The sequence below is a fragment of the Saimiri boliviensis genome, chromosome 10 (assembly GCF_048565385.1).
Source record: "Saimiri boliviensis isolate mSaiBol1 chromosome 10, mSaiBol1.pri, whole genome shotgun sequence".
Lineage (NCBI taxonomy): Eukaryota > Metazoa > Chordata > Mammalia > Primates > Cebidae > Saimiri > Saimiri boliviensis.
The window spans coordinates 4266817-4285295 of NC_133458.1; the positions used below are offsets into that span (position 1 = coordinate 4266817).

General features: G+C 54.9%; 1 protein-coding gene across 4 annotated transcripts in view; it reads right to left on the reverse strand.

Moving 5' to 3' along the window:
* Positions 1–432: 432 nt before the first annotated feature.
* Positions 433–18479, reverse strand: part of DPP6 (dipeptidyl peptidase like 6) — a 1161897-nt gene continuing 1143850 nt past the window's right edge. For all 4 annotated transcript variants that reach the window (XM_039472700.2, XM_074378865.1, XM_039472699.2 and 1 more), the window contains exons 20-26: positions 16564–16758; positions 12253–12307; positions 8504–8615; positions 6514–6572; positions 5242–5314; positions 5064–5137; positions 433–2338 (exon numbers count right to left, since the gene is read on the reverse strand). In XM_039472700.2, coding sequence (XP_039328634.1) covers positions 2192–2338; positions 5064–5137; positions 5242–5314; positions 6514–6572; positions 8504–8615; positions 12253–12307; positions 16564–16758 — 715 coding nt within the window. In that variant the 3' untranslated portion in view covers positions 433–2191. The remainder of the gene's footprint in view (positions 2339–5063; positions 5138–5241; positions 5315–6513; positions 6573–8503; positions 8616–12252; positions 12308–16563; positions 16759–18479) is intronic.

The window sequence follows — 18479 nt, forward strand, 5'->3', positions numbered from 1 at the left end:
CTTGGATTGATTTGGGACTTTGATGTATTTGACCGTCTGTGCCCTTCCCCACTGCCCAGACTGCTGCTGCCAGGGCAGTGACCTTCATCTGACACACACCAGGCTCTGGAGGCCTCTGTCTTGGAGGGCCGCAGTGGGTACTCTGAAAGCCTCCCGAAGCCCTGCACACTCAGCTCCCGGGTGCCAGCAATTCTCCTGCCTCAGCCTCCCACGTAGCTGGGATTACAGGCATGCTCCACCACACTCGGCTAATTTTTGTATTTTCAGTACAGACGGTTTCACCGTGTTGGCCAGGCTGGTCTCAAACTCCTGACCTCAAGTGATCCACTCATCTCTGCCTCCCAAAGCGCTGGGATTTGAGGCATGAAGTTCTATTTCTTGTATTTTTCTAAGGTGAGACGGTGGAGGATGAGCAAGAAAGGAGCGATCGAGTGGTAAAATAATGTTTTATTCCACAGATGAACAGACGCTACCATGCCACATCCCACTTCCCTCCGACCAGATGTTGTAGCCAGAGCTGGCTTCCCCTTCCAGACCTAGCTGGCTCTGCCGTCATCCAGGCCGACTGAAACCGCAAACGCACGGTCACGTAGCACTCGGATCGGTTCTGCCTGTCAGCACGTTGGGCCTTTCACAAATGGTGATGAATCACCTTTAAGAAACCCGGTGACGGAGACCTTCCAGTCACCCTAACTATGACGGACGTTCAGAGCTTGTGTGGATAAAACCAAAACCCCAAATGCCAAATGCAACAGGGACGCATCACCTCTGCTGACGGGATGCCAGGGGCACCCCCGCAGGGCTGCGAGCTGGAGAAGCCAGTCCTGACATTCAGCTTGTCCACAAGCTCAAAAGGAAATGACGGCAATGGATATATTTCAAACTAGCACTTCTAGAGTCCAGATCAGCCAGAGTGTCGCATGCAGGCTCAACACGGGGTTAGCGCTGGCGGGAGGAGGCGGGGGCCTGGCACACGTTCCTTCCTTTATATACAACAGAATGAAATGTACACGGGAATGCCGGCTGCACACTGGGTCGGGCGTATCTTACGAGGCTGTCGCACGTCATCAACCTCCTGCGCGTGGCAGGGAGGCCACGAAGCCACCCCCGAGATGGGAGAAGGACGCGCACACGCCCACAGAACCCTCAGGGCTCCCGTGGCCCGAGCACACACAGCAGGCCTGGGGCTGGAGTCGACGCCTTGTCTCATGTCTGTGTTTTCACCAAATGTCACGTGAAAAAGCTTGATACTGTACCAAGGAGAACAAGAATGGCTGTCAGGACGGATGTAAGTAGACAGTGCACATCTGCAGCCCAGCCCCAGCACAGCTCAGTGGGACAGAGGTTTCCTTTACGTTCTTCTTTTAATGGGAACTATTGGCTGTCTTTCCCCTCAGCGTTCAGGAGCGTCACCAAGACGTCTGAAGACGAGCTCGGCGAGGCGGCGGTGACTTCTGATCTGCTTCTTCATCCAAACAAGCACAAAGTCTACACGTGAACTGGAGAAAGGAAAGCTCAACAAAGCCAAACCAAAAACAGCACAGCAAAACAACCCCATGACGGAGACAGTGGAGCGTCAGGTTAAAACCATAGAAAAATACGAGTTAATTCTATCAGGTTAACCATTAGCGTAGCTACAGTAAGACTTTGTACAGAAAAGGGTTTGTTTTCCGGTAGCCCCTCACCGTGGGCAGTGTCCTAGTTACAGGAAGTAGCAAGCCCACGTGTGAACGCGCACGGCTAGAACAATTGTGCTGTAACTGCGGGGAGCATGGCGTGTGACGGGAGACAGGGCGTGATGCTGCTAACGGGAACACAGAGGCGAGTGTGAGCGGGTCTCATGCTTCCGCTTCATGGCTGGAATCTAGGGGCCGGTGTCCCTGGGCTCTCGTGGCCTTGGCCGCCACCATCCTTTGCTCTGTTCCTTAGGGGAGGGGCCATGGGTGTGTCGGTCTCTCGGGGGCCAGGAGGCGGCGCTGTGGGGACAGAGATGTCCCCAGGGCCGAGGAGGCCGTGTGTGATGACTCTGGGGAAGGAGCCTGTTTCCCAAGCAAAACTGCCTTCAGCCTCCGAGACACACATGCTGTGGAACGCCCGGCCCCACCCCTCCGAGGGAAGAGGGAGGACGGGGAAATCCCTCAGTTGCATCCGGTTGTAGAAAGAGCCACGTCTGTGCTTAGAGCCACCGAGGTTAGTCCTCCTCCTCGTCCTCTTTCGCTGTGACTGCCAGCAGTTTGTCCTGGATCCTGAAGCATTCCACGAAGAAGTTGATGATGGACCGGTACAGATGCTGTTGGAGGGTGGCGCTGGTAAAGTAATGGCTTTCGTCCGGGTAAATCTGCAAGGAAGGCATGGAGACATTACTCTCCCTGGGACGGGAACGCACGGAAGGCATGGAGCCTAGTGAAACCTGGGCCCCGTCCAGGGCTGGATTTTGTTGACCAAGTGAGTTTCCCAACCATGTCACTCCTGAGGGAAGTGCGTCTTCCTCCTGGGAGCTCTGTCTGTCTGTCCCAGTCGGAGGGGCCCTTCCCTATGATAGAAATGCACCACCCATTCATGAAGCCAACCAGCCTTCAAACAGCGCCACTCCGCCGGTGCCTAGCCCTTGCCAGGCACAGCAAATGCTCAGTGAGAACGGGGGGAATACACTAGGCAGCTCTTCATTCAGTACTCTACAGTCGAGATCTGCTTGCTTGAATTTGCAACGTGGGTACGAGCTTGGGAACTACAGAGCCACAGCCCAAGTTTTCAGGGTGTCAGACTCTGAAAAGAAATAGAATTTCATGCCTCAAATCCCAGTGCTTTGGGAGGCCGAGGTGAGTGGATCACTTGAGGTCAGGAGTTTGAGACCAGCCTGGCCAACACGGTGAAACCGTCTCTACTAAAAATACAAAAGTTAGCCGGGTGTGGTGGAGCATGCCTGTAATCCCAGCTACGTGGGAGGCTGAGGCAGGAGAATTGCTGGAACCCGGGAGCTGAGGTTGCAGTGAGTGAGCTGAGACCGCGCCACTCCCCGCCTGTGCTCAGTTACACTCTGAGCACGGGAAACTCCCGCGGAAGGGCTGTGTCCTGGCCTGCGTGCCCACGGGCCCACCCCACTGAGTTTGTGTCCCGGCTACTCACTGTCTGCGTGACTGTGGATGGGGCCTCAGATTTGCCTGAGCCTCAGATTCCCGGTGTGTCGGGTGGGGGGGATAATCACAGTAGACTCCAGCTCATAACACTTTGTGAGAATTAAACAATCTGATAGCCAGGAGGTACTCAGAACGAGGCCTGGAATGTAGGTTTGTTTAGTCCCAGATGTCCGCAGGATGGTGGCTAATTATTCTACTGCCAATGCAGTGATGCCACCATGCCCTAGGAGCGCTGTGACCCATCTGTGCACGTGCAGGGATTCAAAGCCTGCATCCTATTTTTTTTTTTCTTCTTTTTTTGAGACAGGGTCTCACTCTGTCGCCCAGGCTGGAGTACCATGGTGTGACCATAGCTCATTGCAGTCTTGACCTCCTGGGGTCAAGTGATTCTCCCCGCTCAGCCTCCTGTGTAGCTGGGACCATAAGTACACACCACCACGTCCGGCTATTTTCTAAAAACTTTTTGTAGAGATGGGATCTTCCTGTATTGCCCAGGCTGGTCTTGAACTCCTGGGCTCAAGCAGTCCTCTGGCCTTACCCTCCCAAAGTGCTGGGATTACAGGTGTGAGCCACTGCACCCAGCCCAAAGCCCACATCTTTCTGTGACACTAGACTGCCTCTTCCTGCCTTTCTTGTATGTTTTTGGAGGGTGAAATTCGCCTTTGTTTTAAAGCATTGATTAATGCTGTTATTAGGCTCTGATATGTCATGAAAACATCAAGTAGTACAAAAGGGTTTGGGGCAGGAAGCGTTCTCCTCCTGCCTCAGGTCCTGTCTCTCGGCTGCTACCTGGGGCTGGGCCTGGCTCCAGATGCATGGGGTGCCTGTGAAGGCCGGGTGGGTCCTCCTCCCTGACACCCGTGGAGCCTGCAGTGATGCAAGCTGGTCCGTACCCAGCGGGCTGAGCTCACCCCCTATCTTGGGGAGTGGCCCACGTGAGCACACACAGATGGACCTTTGGAGCTACTACGGTCAGTGAACGCTGCTGTGGCAACTGCCACACTCACTATGAAAACATCTGAAATCTGAAAGTCTTTCACAAAGAAACTCAAGTGTGGTGTAACCGAGCCCCTCTGTCCCTCTTCATCCACACTGGGGTCCGACTCTCTTCTGGCTGGAGCTCTCCCTGCCTGACCAAGCCCACATGTGGTCCCTCCCTCCCACAAGCGGGGATGCTGGAGGCTGAGGCAGTGGTCAGCCCGGGCAAGGGCTCTCTGAGGGAGGCGGGGTGCCTGTCATTTGTCCCTGGAAAGCTCTCCCACTCATCTCCGACCTGAGGAGACCATTGGGTCATACCTGTTTCACCAAAGGAGCAGACAGCAGGAAGGAAATGGCAGAAGTTTCCAGAGACAGCCCTGCGCACTGCTGGGAAAGCGCGGGTTTGGGGCCATTGGGTCAGCACTTGATGCTGGTGTGGACGGGCCATGGGTTGGTTCTGGGAAAGTGGGTTCAGTTCTGGGAAAAGCACCCCTCTTTCACTACTGCCCAGCTACCCATGGCCCCAGGAAGTCCTGCCAGGGCTTAGTAATGTGTGGTATCGGCCAGAGGGAAGCAGTGGGGCAAGTTCCAGGGCCTGGTGTCCCAGTCCCCACGCCAGGACACCCCCAGCCACACGCGGGGTGGGGCGGGTGCTGGCTTGGTTCTTCTCACTGCCCAGAGGAAGGCAGCGGGCCTGGGGTGGGAGGACAGGTGCTGGTTGTCCTAAAGGGATTTAAACCCGGCTGAAGTACAGGGCACAGCTATCGTTAATTACAAGGCAACGTTAAGTATGTGCCGATTTTCCAACCTGCTGGGACCCTGCTCATCACCAGCCACCACACTGCAGGTGTGTCCGTTGCAATGCAATGCCCTGAACACCCATCAGGTCTTTCTCCATAAAGGAATGTCTTGCTCCAGGTTCAAAACAGAGTAACATGCGTACCGTACCTGTAAGCTGTAATTAGCCTTTCCCCTAATTAGGTGTGTGATGAGTTCAGCTGTGTGCTGGAAATGAATTTTTTCTGTTAAAAAAAAAAAAAAAGGAAGATGTTTGTTAAAAGCCATGGTGCTATCAAGGAGGAGGCTCTTGCCAGATACACAGTGAATTCGTGTTTTCAGTCCTTACCATCGGCAGTGGCATGAATGATCAGGAACTGCTGTTCTTCCAGGGCGGAGACTCGATGGGCTACCTTGGTCATCTGCACATGCGGGGACAGGGGGACAGAGTTAGGGGCTGCATGGCAGGGAGCCAGCTGTTCTGCTTGGAAACCTGACTGAGAAGGTAGGGGAAGGGTATTGAAGACACTAAGTGCCCGGAGAACTGGGACGCTTTATATCTGCAAAGAAACGCAGGGCAGATCTCAGAAGCCCAGTGATATGGTTTGGCTCTGTGTCCCCACCCAAATCTCACAGCTCCCGTAATTCCCACGAGTTGTGAAAGGGACCCAGTGAGAGGACCGAATCACGGGGGCGGGTCTTTCCTGTGCTGCTCTCGGGATAGTGAATAGATCTCGCGAGATCTGATGGTTTTATAAGGGGGAGTTGCCCAGCACGAGCTCGCTCTTTCTGCCTGCCGCCATCCGTGTGCGGTGTGATTGGATCCTCGTTGTCTTCCACCACGATTGTGAGGCTTCCCCAGCCATGTGGAACCGTGAGTTCTCCATTCAACCTCTTTCCTTTGTAAATTGCCCTGTCTTAGGCATGTCTTTATCAGCAGCGTGAAAAATGGACAAATATACCCAACTTTCCCCCATATTAACTCTTCTTTTGGAAGAGGAAGGGGTGGAAGAGAAGAAGGGAAAAAGTTTCCTTCAACTCCAGGCAGCCTCAGAGGGCCATCATGTCACCTGGAGCCACAGGGAGCTGACTCCCTGGACAGACTCAGTTCCTTTGTCCCGGTTTTCACTGTGAAAACGCAGCCCTGCCTGGCCCAGGAGCTCTGGCCTCCCTCCCTGCACACAGCTGGAGAAATGCTGTGTCTGATGGCCACGCCAAATCAACAGCTCTGGCTCAGGAGGTCCTATCAGAGGGGCTTTTTCTCCTCAATCAAGAGCTCACTCTGCCCCAGCAGCACAGAGAGAGCTGGGAGAGCCGGGAGTCCTGTGCACGGCAGGTCTCCATGGACGCTGGCACTGAGTCCCCTATCAAAAAATCCTCTCACCTTCTTCCTCATCCCTCAAGCTCCGTAGTGAGAAATCAAGCGGAACCCAGAGAGGACATGTTAACCTCAGTCTACAGTCTGGTGGAAACCAGAAACCTTCAGAGGTTTCTGAGTGGGCTTTGGTGCTGGAGAGGGAGAAGCATGGGGCTGGGGAAGGGGCCATACAGCCAGGACAGGGTTGAGGACGGGGCAGAGGCCGACTGTCTCATCACATTCTCCAGCTGTGCCCAAACATACCTCGTAGGCTCTATTGTCAAGTCCGTGGAGACCCAAGTACCTCTCGGAAAATGCAGAGGCTGCACGGAAGCAAAGGGAGGGAGGTTACCTCTGGGTTTCAAGGCCCTGTGAGCGCAGTGCCCAAACTCCAAGGCAGGCCCCGGGATGCGTGTGGGGGGGTGAGGGGGCACAGACTCACTCCCACTTGCCACGTGCATGGCAGATCGTTGGTTTTTTAAAAACGCCACCCAAATCCTCTGGGTTTTACAAGGGGCATCAGACAATTCAACAGGAACGTGCGTGAGTGCTGCTGCTGGGATTTTCATCAGCACCGCAGAACCTTAATTAAGCAAAATCCGGTGAATCTGATTCCTAAATAAATAGGATAATCTCCTACTTCAACACTTAGGAGGGGAGCGGGCGGTAAGAGAGCACGTTTTCCTCAAGATTTACTTGTTTTTTAAAAAGTCCAGGCACGTCCCTGCTCTTGGTTCTGCATGAGGCCCTGTGGTCAGCCAGGCGACAGGAGGAGGGTGCGGGGCTTCTCCCAGGGCTGATGGCAGAAAAGGGCTCTGCACAGCGCCCCTGGCCTGCCCAGTAAGCCTGAGGGCAGCCAGGAGACAATGAAGAGAACTGGCTGCCTTTGGGCACAGTGACCCATCAAGACACGGTGGCAGCTTTTACATGCGTTTGAGTCAGACAAATCTGAAACAGTGTAATTAAAGAATTAAAGTCTCACTGAATTTGAAAGTACCACCCGCATTCCCATGGGAAAATTCCTCTTCCACGATTCACACTTTGGACCCGGAGAGTTCCTGTGTAATCATAAGTTGAAATTTGCCTTGGCATGAGCTGGTTGTGAAGATGGGCATCTGTCAGGAGACTTGGCTGCACCAGCCAGGGGGCTGCTGGGCCCACCTCAGTCCCTGCCCTACTGGGCGGTGTCCACGGGGCTTGGCCGTCACAGTGGGGCTGGGGCTAGGTGTGGCAATGGGAGCTGGACTTGTTCCTCCAAACCGTAGGGAATGTCAGGCTCTGGCAGGGCTGTGGGGGACCAGCGGCAGGAAGCCCCCTCCGTTTCCACCTCACTTGCCAGCTCTGCTTAGGGTGGGGTCCGCTGGAGCGAACAGCCTGGTCGCTGCAGAGCCCCCACCGGAATGTAAGTTCTTGGGGCCACAGAAAAGACCTCTCTGCATATTCTAAGAAATGAGTTCAGGTCACGGAGCCCCTCCCATTCAGAGAAAAAGGGTTGTGTGATCAGAGGAGGAGAATGCAGGGGCCTGGAACCCCCAAACACAGCAAAACCCCTGTGCACCTAGGCAGAGGTCTGGTTCCCACACATGGCTGGGCTCATCTCTATCTGGTCCCCACAGCAGGTCACCCTGACAGCCTGCCCAGCCTCTGGCTTGTGCCCATGGAGAGCCATACTCTCTGAGGACAGGTGCTGGCCAGGTGCCTTTGTATGGCCAGGGAGAAAGGAAGGCAGAGCTGAGCCACGTAGACCTCCATTGAATCGCCCTCTGCTGGCAATTCCCTCCCAACCACCCTTCCTTATCCCGTAACACCTGCCTACCAAATACCCATGCCCAGGCATGGATCTCAGCATAGGGCCCTGCCCGGGTTCTGGGAGCAGAGAGGAAGGGCGGCCCAGCAGGGCCTGGGGCACTTGCTCCCGCCTCACCCCCCAGCTTCCTCGACCCCACTGCTGCAAGCCCAGCACTAGCTCTGTTTCCAACTCGTGGTCTTCTTGGATGGGATGTGGTTTATAGGGATCTGAGGATTGGCCATTTTCATTCAAAATGTATCACCTGAGACCCTCCCCTCTCCTTCCCCGGGTTCTTCCTGGGAGGTTTCAACCGTCAGCCCAACGTGTCGACTGGACTGCAGGTGCCTGTGGTTAGAGAGACGGAGGTGCTGCGGGAAGGGCTGTGGGGCCGCACAGGGAGGGAGGGAGTGGGGAGGGGTAGGGCGCGGGGACGAGGCCAGCACTGGCTCCCGCAAGTCTGTTTACCATAGAGTTTGAAGTCTGTTATTGGAGAGAGAGCAGAGCCGCAGGTGAACGTCTGGCCCTGGTTTTCCCCCTTTGCTGGGAGGATGTAGGTGCTCAGGTAACCACCATAATCCTGGGGAGAGCGCAGAGAGAAGACAGTTAGGAGTCCCGGCAGTAACTCAGCACGAAGCAGCCTTGGGCAGGCACGCTGCCTCTTGGAAAGTTGTTTAGGGACGGTGACGAAATGAAATGCAAACCCCTTCCCACTCAGCATTATGTGATGCAAGCCTCCCCGCTCTGGGGCTGCGTGTCAAGACACGTGAGGGTGAAACGCCCCGGTGCATTGGAAAGGCAAGTGTGGACTGTGCTGCGCGCGTGCACGGTGCCATCCCTCCAGCTCCGTGTCTCTACGGCATTTCTGGATGCCTCCCTTGTCTATGGGCCGGGCGGAGCCATTGCACTAGATTCCGAGGGAGGGGCCGACAAGTGGCTGTCCTGCTCAGCACAGGGCCGATGTGAGATGGGCGCTCCCAGCTGTTCTGTGTTCAGTAAGTCCTAGACTCCTGCACTGCCGTGGCCTCCCTCGGTGGGCGTGAGGAAGCCTCACTGCAACACAGACTTCCCCAGAGAAAAGCGCTACGTCCTTGCCGGCTCGGTGCCTTTAAGGCTGGGTGCTCAGATGAGCTGCAGCCTCCCGAGATGACCCTGAGGGAGCCGGGGACAGTGGAGAACTGTGTCAAGTGTCTGTGAGACAGGGCATGTGACAGCGTGTGTGTGGAGATGTCTGTGTGAGTATATGGGGTATGTGTGTGAACAAACGTGTGTGAACATGTGTGTGGATAAGCACATGAGCATGTGTAAGCCTGCATGTGTGCATGTACGTGTGAGAACACGTGTGAGCATGTGTGTAGGCCTGGGAGCATGTGTATATAAGCATGTGTGTAAGCCTGTGTGTGATCATGTGTGCACGTGTATATGTGAGCATTTGTATGTGAATGTGCATGTATTATGAGCATGTATGTGTGAGCCTGAGTGTGAGCATGTGTATGTAGTCATGAGTGTGAGAGTAAGCATGTGTGTGTGAATGTGCATGTGTGAACATGTATGTGTGAGCATGTGTATGTAATCATGTGCATGTATTGTGAGCATGTGTGAGCATGTATGTGTGAGCATGTATGATCCAGTATATATGTGAGCCTGTGATTGTGTGAGCATGTATATGTAGTGTATGTGTATGTGCGGGTGAGCATGTGTGTGAGCATGTGTGAGCATGTGTATGTAGTCATGTGAGTGTGAGAGTATGTGTGGGTGAGCATGTGTGTGAGCATCTGCATGTGTGAACATTGTGTGAGTATGTGTATGTAATCATGTGCATGTAATGTGAGCATGTGTGAGCATGTATGTGTGAGCATGTATGAGCCAGTATATATGTGAGCCTGTGAGTGTGTGAGCATGTATATGTAGTGTGTGTATGCGTGTGTGTGGGTGAGCATGTGTGTGAGCATGTGCATGTATGTGTGCATGTGTGAACATGTGTGAGCATGTGTATGTAATCATGTGCATGTATTGTGAGCGTGTGTGAGCATATGTGCATGTGAGCATGTATGTGTGAACATGTATGTGTGTGAGCCTGTGTGAGTGTGTGAGCCTGTGTAATTGTGTGTATGAGTTTGCCTATGTGTGGGTGTGTATGTGGGTGAGCATGTGTGTGTGTGTGTGAGTCTGAGCACGCACGTCCATGGGAGCGTGGTGTATAGAGAACCCAGGCACCTGACTGAGACCGCGGAGCCCATGTCATGCCACACTTGCCCAGGATCACTCATTTGTGACCCGCACGATGGTTCGGGTGTGTTCCTTTCACGGGGCAGGAGCACCTTGTCTAATGATGATGAACAAACAATATTGTTTCTGACAAACAATATTTATTGTCAACGAACTCCACATGTCCTTACAAGTCATTCCTCATTTTCCTTAAAATGCATTTTCTGCAGGGCCACACGGCCTGCTCTGGTTTAAATGGGAGGCTGGCGATCTTCCGCAGGGGGTTTTCAGTTTTTGGGGGAGCCTGCAGGACATAATGCCCAAGTACCCCCTTGCTCCCTAGGACACCTCTGGGTGCAGGGTGGCTGCTGCTCCCCTGGGCTCTGTGTCTCAGGTCCTGTGATGCCTGATGAAGGCTGCCACCAGGCTCAGCTGGGCACATGCGAGGCAGAAAGAGAGTGGACTGGCCACCACATGCCAAGCTGCTAAAGGGGTGAGGCTTCATTCCTCCGAGGAGAAATGCGACTGTGGGGTCTACCTCAGGCTTGTTAAAACAAAACAGAAACTGCTCTGGAAAGAGGCCCAGGATGCACTGGGCAGAATGGCAAAACGAGGCCCTGGTGCAGAGCTGGGACACATGTCCTTGGCAGAGCTCAGTGCGGAGGTGCAGGGTGTGGGGTGCACCAGCTGGGTTCGGACAGGTGCACGGGGTCCCCTTTCCCTGAGTCACCTTGGCTGCCGGGGCTTCCGGACCAACCGCCTGTTGAGAAAGCCAATTTACCCCACGTGACTCCTGCATTCTCTGTGTCTGGAAGTGAAGTATGAAAGGCCCTGGGTGGGTGCACTCTGTGTGGGCACAGGAAGGAGGCCCATCCCTCAGGAGTGGCATCCATGCGCATGTGGGGCAAAGTGAGGACTGGACAAAGACTGACCACAGCCTGGGCTCCCCGCCTTTCAGGTGGGAAGTCACTTCCATGAGGGTGGGGAGAGGTGATGGCTATTGACACCCCGGTGACCCCTATCAATGACCCAGTGGCTCCCGGCCTCTGGGCAGCGAGTGGACCTCTAGGCACCTGGGATGCACCGCTAGGGCTCTGTGCCCAAGCTCTGAACCAAGGAGGGAAGCCACCGGCCCTCCTCTTGACCACCTCACCTCCAGCAGGTGAGGAGCGGGTGTGGGAGGGTTCCCACATCCCGTTTCCAGGAGCCGCCCAGGGGCCCAGGTCTCGAGTGCATGCTGGGTTCTGAGGTTTTGGAGCCGATGATGTAGGAGGCACAGTGCTAATTACCTGTCCAATCCTTCACCTGTGGGGGCATCACGACAAGGCCTCCTCTGCAGGGCCTGTGCTGAGGGTCATTCTCTTGGAGGGAAGATGGGTCTATGCCGACCCATCTGTGTGCTGGCCTTCTTGAGATCAAGAGGCCCCAGGTCTAAGGAGAATGCAGGACCATGTGCCAGGGTGATAGCAGGCGGCCCTGCAGGGACCTAACTCCAAACTGTGGGCCTCCGCTACAGCTGAGCCTTCCAGGGCTGCAGCTTTCTGACGGGGGGGGGGGGGGGCCCAGATGGGAGCAGGTCTGGTTTGAGAGTTCACTGCGTGACCCTCTTCACACCCTTCCTTCCATCTAAGTAAACACGGTAATTAACGTTGTTATGCCTATCAAGACATCCCGAAATAGATTCCTGCTTCCCTTCTTTCCTGGGCTACCCTGCTAAAAGCTACGGCAGGCGGATGGGAGAAAAGCCATTAGGAACGTATTAGAGCTCTCCTGCGAGGACCTGGCTTCTCTTTCCTTCCAGATAATGTAAAAAGAAACTTTGAAAAATGAGCTGATGAAAGCTCCCATTGCTTGAATCACTAAGCACCCAGGCTCTCGCTCTTAAAAACATAATTACTTGCTCACCAGCAGACCGCAGACATTCTGAGTGAATCAGGATTAGGGCTGGGTAGTGACACAGGCCACACTGGAGCTAAGGGGTGTTGAGACTCAGGGTGTCGCGGACTCACCTTCCCGAACACAGCCACGCGCGTCCTGTCAATGTACTGCTCCTTCAGCATCGTCCTGCAGGGTCCAGGAGGGGAGAGAGGGTTCAGTGCACATCCTGGTGGGTTTTTGTCTCCCCATGGCGCCGAGCCGTGTTTTCCAACCATTTCAAATACGAAAACCCCTCTTCAAATAAAAAGCAACCTTAGCATTCTAATATAATGACTGGTTTAATTTATTTAGTGGCAAGTCAGTATGTTGACATTTAAAAACTCAAAGCACCCTGGCAATAACTCTATAGCACCTCCAGGTATAGAAGCGTCTCAACCATGCATGAGCCATTAATCCACAGCCGCAGAGGCCCTTCTGGGAGAGTCACCCCTGCGGCCCGGGGCCCACCTGCTGCTATTCGGCCCTCACCCAGAGCCTGTGACTCCAAGCACCCAGGCGCTGGGATGAGCCTCGGGCACTGGCAGGGATCCTTGGAGCTCTGCTGTGCTTCTGGGCTTGGAGTCGAGCCAGTGAGCCTCCATCCAGCCCATGCTGCCCTGTGTTTCCAATTTCTGGGAGGAGACCTCTGTCTTCTACCTGTTTGGCCACAGAAGGATGAGCTTCCTGCTGCGGCCTGGCCTTGGCCGTGCCTGCTGGGTGCTCTAGGCCTCAGTGCTCTGGGCCAGTGCTGCCTGGGTCCCTGCCTCACCCTGGCCGGGACCTCACCCTGCACCGTGGTCTGCTGCTTTGCCACGCAGTGGCTGGGGTCCTTCCGGTTTCTGGACCCTGACCAGCAGCAGGAGGCCTGCCGGCTTCGGGCTTGTCAGATGCAAATGATTGCGTGTCTGGATTTTACCTCTAGCCAAGCCATAATGTCAAGAGTGGAGTTAGCTCAGAGATATTTTTAGACACTTTCTAGTAAAGAGGAGAAAATATAATTTCTGTTCTCAACCTGTATGAGTTCTTGGTTGAGACACTTTCACTGTCCTGAAAATGAAAGTCAGATGCGCAAGAGGAAACCCAGCAGAGGTCTCCTGGCCCGGGCCGTGCCCTGCACGTGGCGGGGGCCTCGGTTTCAGTGCTGCTCCCAAGGCAGGGGCTTAGGGGCCCTGCTTACACAGCACTTTAACAAAGAGCCGTAACTCTCAGCATATGACCAGGCAAAGGAGAGAGCAGCTCCAGTCTTTCATTTACGTATTTGAGATGGAGTTTTGCTTGTTGCCCAGGATGGAGTGCGATGGCGTGATCTCGGCTCGCTGTAACCTCTGCCTCCTGGGTTCAAGCAATTCTCCTGCCTCAGCCTCCTGAGTAGCTAGAACTACAGGCACCCACCACCATAACTGGCTAATTTTTGTGTTTTTTGTAGAGACAGGGCTTTGCCATGTTGGGCAGGCTGGTCTCGAACTCCTGACCTCAAGTGATCCGCCAGCCTTGGCCTCCCAAATTGCTGGGATTGCAGGCCTGAGCCACCATGCCTGGCCTCCAGTCTTTTAAAAGGAGGGAACCCTTTGGAAGGCAGTGCAATCTGCCCTCAGAGTCCTCCGGTGCCGGCTGGTGTCCTCTCTGGGCTGGTGAACAGGTGCCATCCCCAGGAAGGAAAGATGGATGTCCTGGTGTCTGGAAAATGGGCTGAGGCAGAGAGCTCCCTGCATCTTCAGTGTCTTTCACTTAGAAGGTTGCATGTCTGTTGTTCCTTAGCACATGGCCCGGGGTGTCTATGTGTGTACACACAAGCACACAGGATCCGAAAGGGAGAATGGTGAAGAATATCCCAAGTTGAGCCCAGAACAACCTGTCTCTGGGGACAGGAGCCCACCTGGCCCTTGTTGGGGGTTTACACAAATGCCCCCCGCCTTCCACGGTGGGGACAAGCTCCCTTCCACAGTTCATCTCAGCTGCTGGTGGAAGGCAGGCCCTGTGGGCTCCTCGGTGAGGACGTGGTGGCGGTGGACGGGGGACCTGCGAGGGCTGGCTGCCTGGGAGCTGGAGGATTAGGCTGATGCCTCCACCTGCTGATTTTAGGTTTCTGATAAAATAGGGCTGTTTTTTTTCTGATGAATCAAAATTCAGACCTTGTTCCGAAGTAGAGCTGAGGGAAGCTTTCTATGGCTTGGAGCCACTGGACATCAGCTTCCGAAGCGAGTCTGCGCGTTGGTGGTGGCCCTAAGCTTTGCTGTTGCCACGCGCTCCTGTTCTTTGAGCTTCAGTGGTTTAGGAGTAGAATTATTGACTGTCCAGAACAGGTCCTGCCTTGTTCTGGAACAGATGGTTGGGCCCATTCCGTCCTTTTAGAGCACAACCTGTGTGTGAAACACCTTTGCCCTCTAATCCCTGTGCTCTTAGGGGGAGATGCCAGGCAGAGCCAAGCGTCGCAAGGGAGACTGAGGGTGCTGTGACCGTCTGCTGGCCCTGCCCTGGATGGCAGGGAGGTCCTGGCGCTGCGAGCCTCCCTGGGAGGAGGTAGAGCAGGCGGGGCGAGGACAGAGCAGGAGAGGGCGGGGGAAGCCACGCACAAATGGAAAAGCCCAAAAGAGGAGGTCCGGGAAGCCAGGAGCGCCCTTGAGCTGCTACCCACAAGGCCAGGCCCTCCCCACTCCAGAACGCAGACTGGGCTGGCCTCTGTGTCCTGGGAGTCCTCTGCGGCTGGCACTGCCCGCTGCTGAGCCAGCAGCCACCTGCCCATCCTCCTTCCACACTGACCCCTGGCATGGTTCCCTTGTCACCCCATGTCCTCTGCCCAGGGGCTGGCCCCTCACCCGTGTCAGGCGGACCCATCTGGTCTTGGGGGAGCTGCCTACACCTCTCTCACCGGTGGCAGGTTCTGGAATGGGCAGGGGAGGGCAGGAGACGTTTGCTGTCTGCTTCTGGGGAGATTTTCCTTCCTTTCTGGAAGTTTCTAGAAGTGGTTTCCTCACCAACCTGCTGGAGGTAGATGAAGCAGCATGGAGCCAGGTGTACTGAGGGCCAGCCTGTGAGCTGAGGGGCCTGCTTAGGACGAGGCCATCGTGGCTGGCTGGGCGGACAGACAGACAGAGAGAGCCTGGGTCTTTGGTGACGTTGTTGGTCTGGATTCATCACCTCTGAGGCCTGGGATCTCTGTGTCTTTCATAGCCAATATAGTTCCTTATTTGAAGGGTGTGTGTGTGTGTGTGTGTGTGTGTGTGTGCACGCACACACACCGCATACGTTGTTGTAGTCATTGGCTTCCAGGCAAAGGCATCCTGGCAGACACTCCTTCCCTGAGTATCTGAGTCCTGAGAGCTCTCCGCACAGGGCTTTGTCACCCAGCTTATAGCTCCCTGTAGGAGGGACAGGCCATTTATTTCCATATTCATTGTTTTCCTTTGAAAGACCATTTACTGACTACAGACCGGGGGCCATCAATCTTTTCAAAATGAGAAGAAATGTTTTGCTGAGCTGGGCTCTGTGCTCAACCCTCCTCATGTGCCCGACCCCGCCTCAGGCTCCCCTGCCCAGGCCGATGATGATCACGGTCCCTGCGGGGTGGGGGGTGGTCCCTGGGAGATGAGCTTCCCCTGCCTTCTTGTCATTGCTGGCACCTGAGTCCATAGTCAGGGGTTGTTTTGCAGCATCTCTGAGGGGTGAAGTTAGGGTAAGTGCTGTAGTCCGCTGCGCCATCAGACTGCGAAAATGCCATCCACAAAATGAGCGTGAAGGCCAGCTGTAGCCTGGCGCGGTGTCTTGATGTCTTTTTTATTTCCAGTGCAACAATAAGATCCAATAAGTCATTTGGAGCATCTGCGCCTTGGTGCTAAGGCTCTTTTTGCGATAGTTGCCTTCTCTGGCTGTCAGTGAAAGGGATGTAGAGGAATGAGAGAGCAAAAGCCTGCCCTCCCTCAGAGCTGGGGAGGGCATTTCTGGCCCCAGCTGGATGTGCAGGGAGGTCCTGTTCTCAGGAACTGAGGGTGACTCATTTGCATGGATCCAGCGCCATTCACATTCCTTCCCTTTTCCTGTCCTTCCCTCCTGCTCTCGAATCTCTCCCCCTTGGGATACATGGCAAAACCCTGCATGGACGCTGGCCGGGTCAGTGACCGTGGCACAGGAAAGCCAAGCAGACCCAACTGGCAGTTTCCGGCCCCTTGTTTCAGTCAACTCAGCAATCCCCCTGCAGCGGGAAACTAGCTGTAAACATCCCTGGGAGAAGATTCCTAACAGTTTCCTTTGACGCTTGCTTTGGAGTTGCCAAGAGTTTTTAGGTAAGAGCAGATTGCGTGCAAAAAGTGTGCACGGACAAAACATTCCCGCACTGCCTTCGGCGCAGCCCCCACGAGGAGCACCATCCCCTCCTCCCCTCTCCCGCTTCCCGGGCAGGGGCTCACCGCACGGCCTCCATCTGGTCCTTCTCCTCCAGAAGGCCCAGCCGCCGCCTCACTTCGTGCAGAAGCTTGGTCCCCTGGAAGCCGCTGCCACGGCCGTCGCACTTCACCACCACCGCACCGTGGCTGCTCACCATCACCGTCTCCCAGCTCACCTCGAACTTCTCAGCCACGCTCTGGCTCCCCGGGGTGCCATCCCTGCAAAGGAGTCCCGGGCTCAGCAGGCTGGCAGCGTGGCAGGTGGCGGCTGGTCATCGCCAGGTCTGATGACCCCTCGTAAGGGATCTTTACCCGTGATCCACCTACCACACGCTCAACTCCACACCCCCAGATTCTCCGGCCCCAGGCAGCTGAGCCAGGTGTTATCCACACCCCATAAGGTGAGGAGGAAGAGGGGACCTCAAAGAGCCTAGGGGGCACAGGGCCATCCCTAAACACCATGGCACTGTCAGGGATGGCCACCAAAGGGCCTCTATTTGGTGAGGGAAACAATAAACATCCTCCCAGCTTCTCCCTCTGGCAGGCTTTCCCTACACTGCAAGGCGGTTTCTGTTTCCTGGGTTCTAGAGACAGGGTTTCACCATGTTAGCTAGGATGGTCTTGATCTCTTGACCTTGTGATCCTCCTGCCTTGGCCTCCCAAAGTGCTGGGATTACAGGTGTGAGCCACTGCACCTGGCATTTTTTTTTTTTTTTTTTTTTTTTTTTTTTTTTTTTTTTTTTTTTTTTAAGGCAGGCTCTCACTCTGTCACCCAGGCCAGAATTTAGTGGCACGATGTTGGCTCACTGCAGCCTTGACCTCTGGGGCTCAAGCAATCCTCCCACTTCTGCCTTCCAAATAGCTGGGACCACAGGCATATGCCACCATGCCTGGCTATTAAAAGACAAATCTGTGAATCTGTAGAAATGGGATCTTGCTATGTTGCCCAGGCTGGGAACAGGGCCATTTTCAATGCAGGACTGGCTGTTCCTCATTGACCGGCAGACTCATAGGTGTGGGGAGGTTTTTAAGTGATTTTCCCTCTTGCTGGGAAAAGGATGGACAGGAGAGAAAGCCAGCCCCCGATCCAGCCTGCCTCCCTGGAATAGCAGCAGGGAGCAGTGGATCCAGCGAGGCGACAGCTCCGACCACTGGCCCTCTCCCAGCCGTCCGCCAAGGCCTGAGGACCGTGGTGCGGGCAGGAGGAGCAGCCCAGGAGCCCACACACCAGTGCTGCGTGCCGAAGGTCCCAGTCAGTCATGGCACTGCTCTACGTCAAGTGTACCTACCTTTGTTTTCCTTTGGATTTTTAAAGTTTGAAGCCAGGGATCAGGGGCTCCAGATCTCCTGGCTATCACATTTGATGTCATAGAAACAAGTAAAAAGACACCGCCTCCAAGGCCGGCTAGCGAGGCCAGAGCGAGTGTGTGCCCCGGGGGTGGGGCTGCCTGGCTGGTCCCATCTGAGCTCCATAGAGCTCAGCTGTCTCCACCTGGCACGCCCACTTTTACCTCTGAAGGGAAAGCGAATCGTTTTGTAGACTGAAAAGCTTTTGGAGATTTCCTTTGAGATTACTGAAGAAATCAGTGTTCAGGGGAAGAAAGCTGATTTGGAAGCCATTAGATTAGCATCTTGGAGAAAGTGGAAAAAATCTGGTTTAGTAAGAGAAAGGAGGCAGAAAACGTGTGTGATGTGTGGGGGATGTGGGCATGTGGGCTTGTGTGTGTGCGGGTGTGGAGTGTGGGTGTGTATAGATGTGTGCGTGTGTGCACATGCGTGTATTTGTGCATGTGTGTGTGCTGCATGTGGGTGTGTGCATGTGTGCTTATGCATGCAGGTGTGCATGTGTGTGCATGTGGGTGTGGGTGCATGTGTATGCTTATGCATGCAGGTGCGTGTGTGCATGTGTGGGTGCGCGTGCCTACGTGTATGGGTATGTG